Raw genomic sequence first — 1,155 nt, 5'->3', positions numbered from 1 at the left:
CTCTCTCTCTCCTCCTCTCTCTCTCTCTCTCTCTCTCTCTCTATTCTCTCTCCCCTCTTTTACATCTATCATTTTACATTTTTTTTTTTTTTGTAAAGTCATAATTTACTCTTAATCACCCGTTCCATCGCGGGGAGATTTTAGTTTTTCTCATAGTTGTAACAAACATTTGAACAATATTTCTTTATTTTTTTCTTCTTTTTACATCCATCCTGAAATGAACTCACCTCATTTTGTGTCATCGTTTGACCTGAATTGAAATTAAAGTTAATCAAATCAGATTGATTTTTAAATTAAATTCAAATGAATTGATGATATGAAATAAAGTAAGAGAGAATGAAAGAGAGAGTAATGGAAGAGAATGTTTTGAGAAAGAAGAGAGACGAATAAAATACAGTGAGAGTAATTAAATGGAATGAAATTGAAATGGAATGAATTTATTCGAGAAACGATTTTCATCTGTTCATTATTCCAACCCACTGCAGTTAAAAGCCTTCTTTCCTCCCTTTACAAAAAGCAAAATCAAATTTTCATTTTTCTTTTTTTTTTTTGATAATAACACTGTTGAGAGAAAACCCATGGGTATCGGTTTGGGTATTTATATGGGTAGGTGTGAATACGGGCATGGGTACAGTACAAGAAGAACAGGTGCGAGTATGGGTTTGCGTGTAGGTATAAGTTTGGATATAGGCGTGGGTATGAATATGGGTATGGGTATAGGTATTAATATAGGTGATTGAGTATAGATTGAATATATGTATGGACTTAAGTAGGTACGAGTATAGGCAAAGGTATAGGTATAAATAAGGGATATGAGTATATGTATGGGTATGGATATGGGCATAGTTTGGATATAGGAAGAACATAACTTTGGGTATATGGGTATAAATATAAGTATGGCTATAAGGATGGGTATAAGTATGAATGTGGGTATGAATATGGGTATGGGTATAGGTATGAATATATTGAGTTTAGTCAGAGGGATAGATATGAAAATGGGTATTGGTTTGGGTATATGTAAGGGTATGGGTATAAATATGAATATATTGGGTTTAGTTAAAGGGATAGATATGAAAATGGGTATTGGTTTGGGTATATATAAGGGTATGGGTATAAATATGAATATATTGGGTTTAGTTAGTAGGGAGTAGATAT

General features: G+C 32.6%; 1 protein-coding gene across 1 annotated transcript; it reads left to right on the top strand.

Moving 5' to 3' along the window:
- Nucleotides 1-578: 578 nt before the first annotated feature.
- Nucleotides 579-732, top strand: LOAG_15863 (hypothetical protein; the record flags this gene model as incomplete). The annotated part of the gene is made up of 1 exon (XM_003151351.2): nucleotides 579-732. A coding segment is annotated over one exon (153 nt), but the record flags the coding sequence as incomplete, so codon positions are not given.
- Nucleotides 733-1,155: the final 423 nt, after the last annotated feature.

This window comes from Loa loa, assembly GCF_000183805.2.
Source record: "Loa loa unplaced genomic scaffold supercont3.2978, whole genome shotgun sequence".
In the NCBI taxonomy this organism is placed as follows: Eukaryota; Metazoa; Nematoda; class Chromadorea; order Rhabditida; family Onchocercidae; genus Loa; species Loa loa.
Note: the sequence above shows the minus strand (reverse complement) of the source record. Positions and strands in the feature narration are given on the sequence as shown.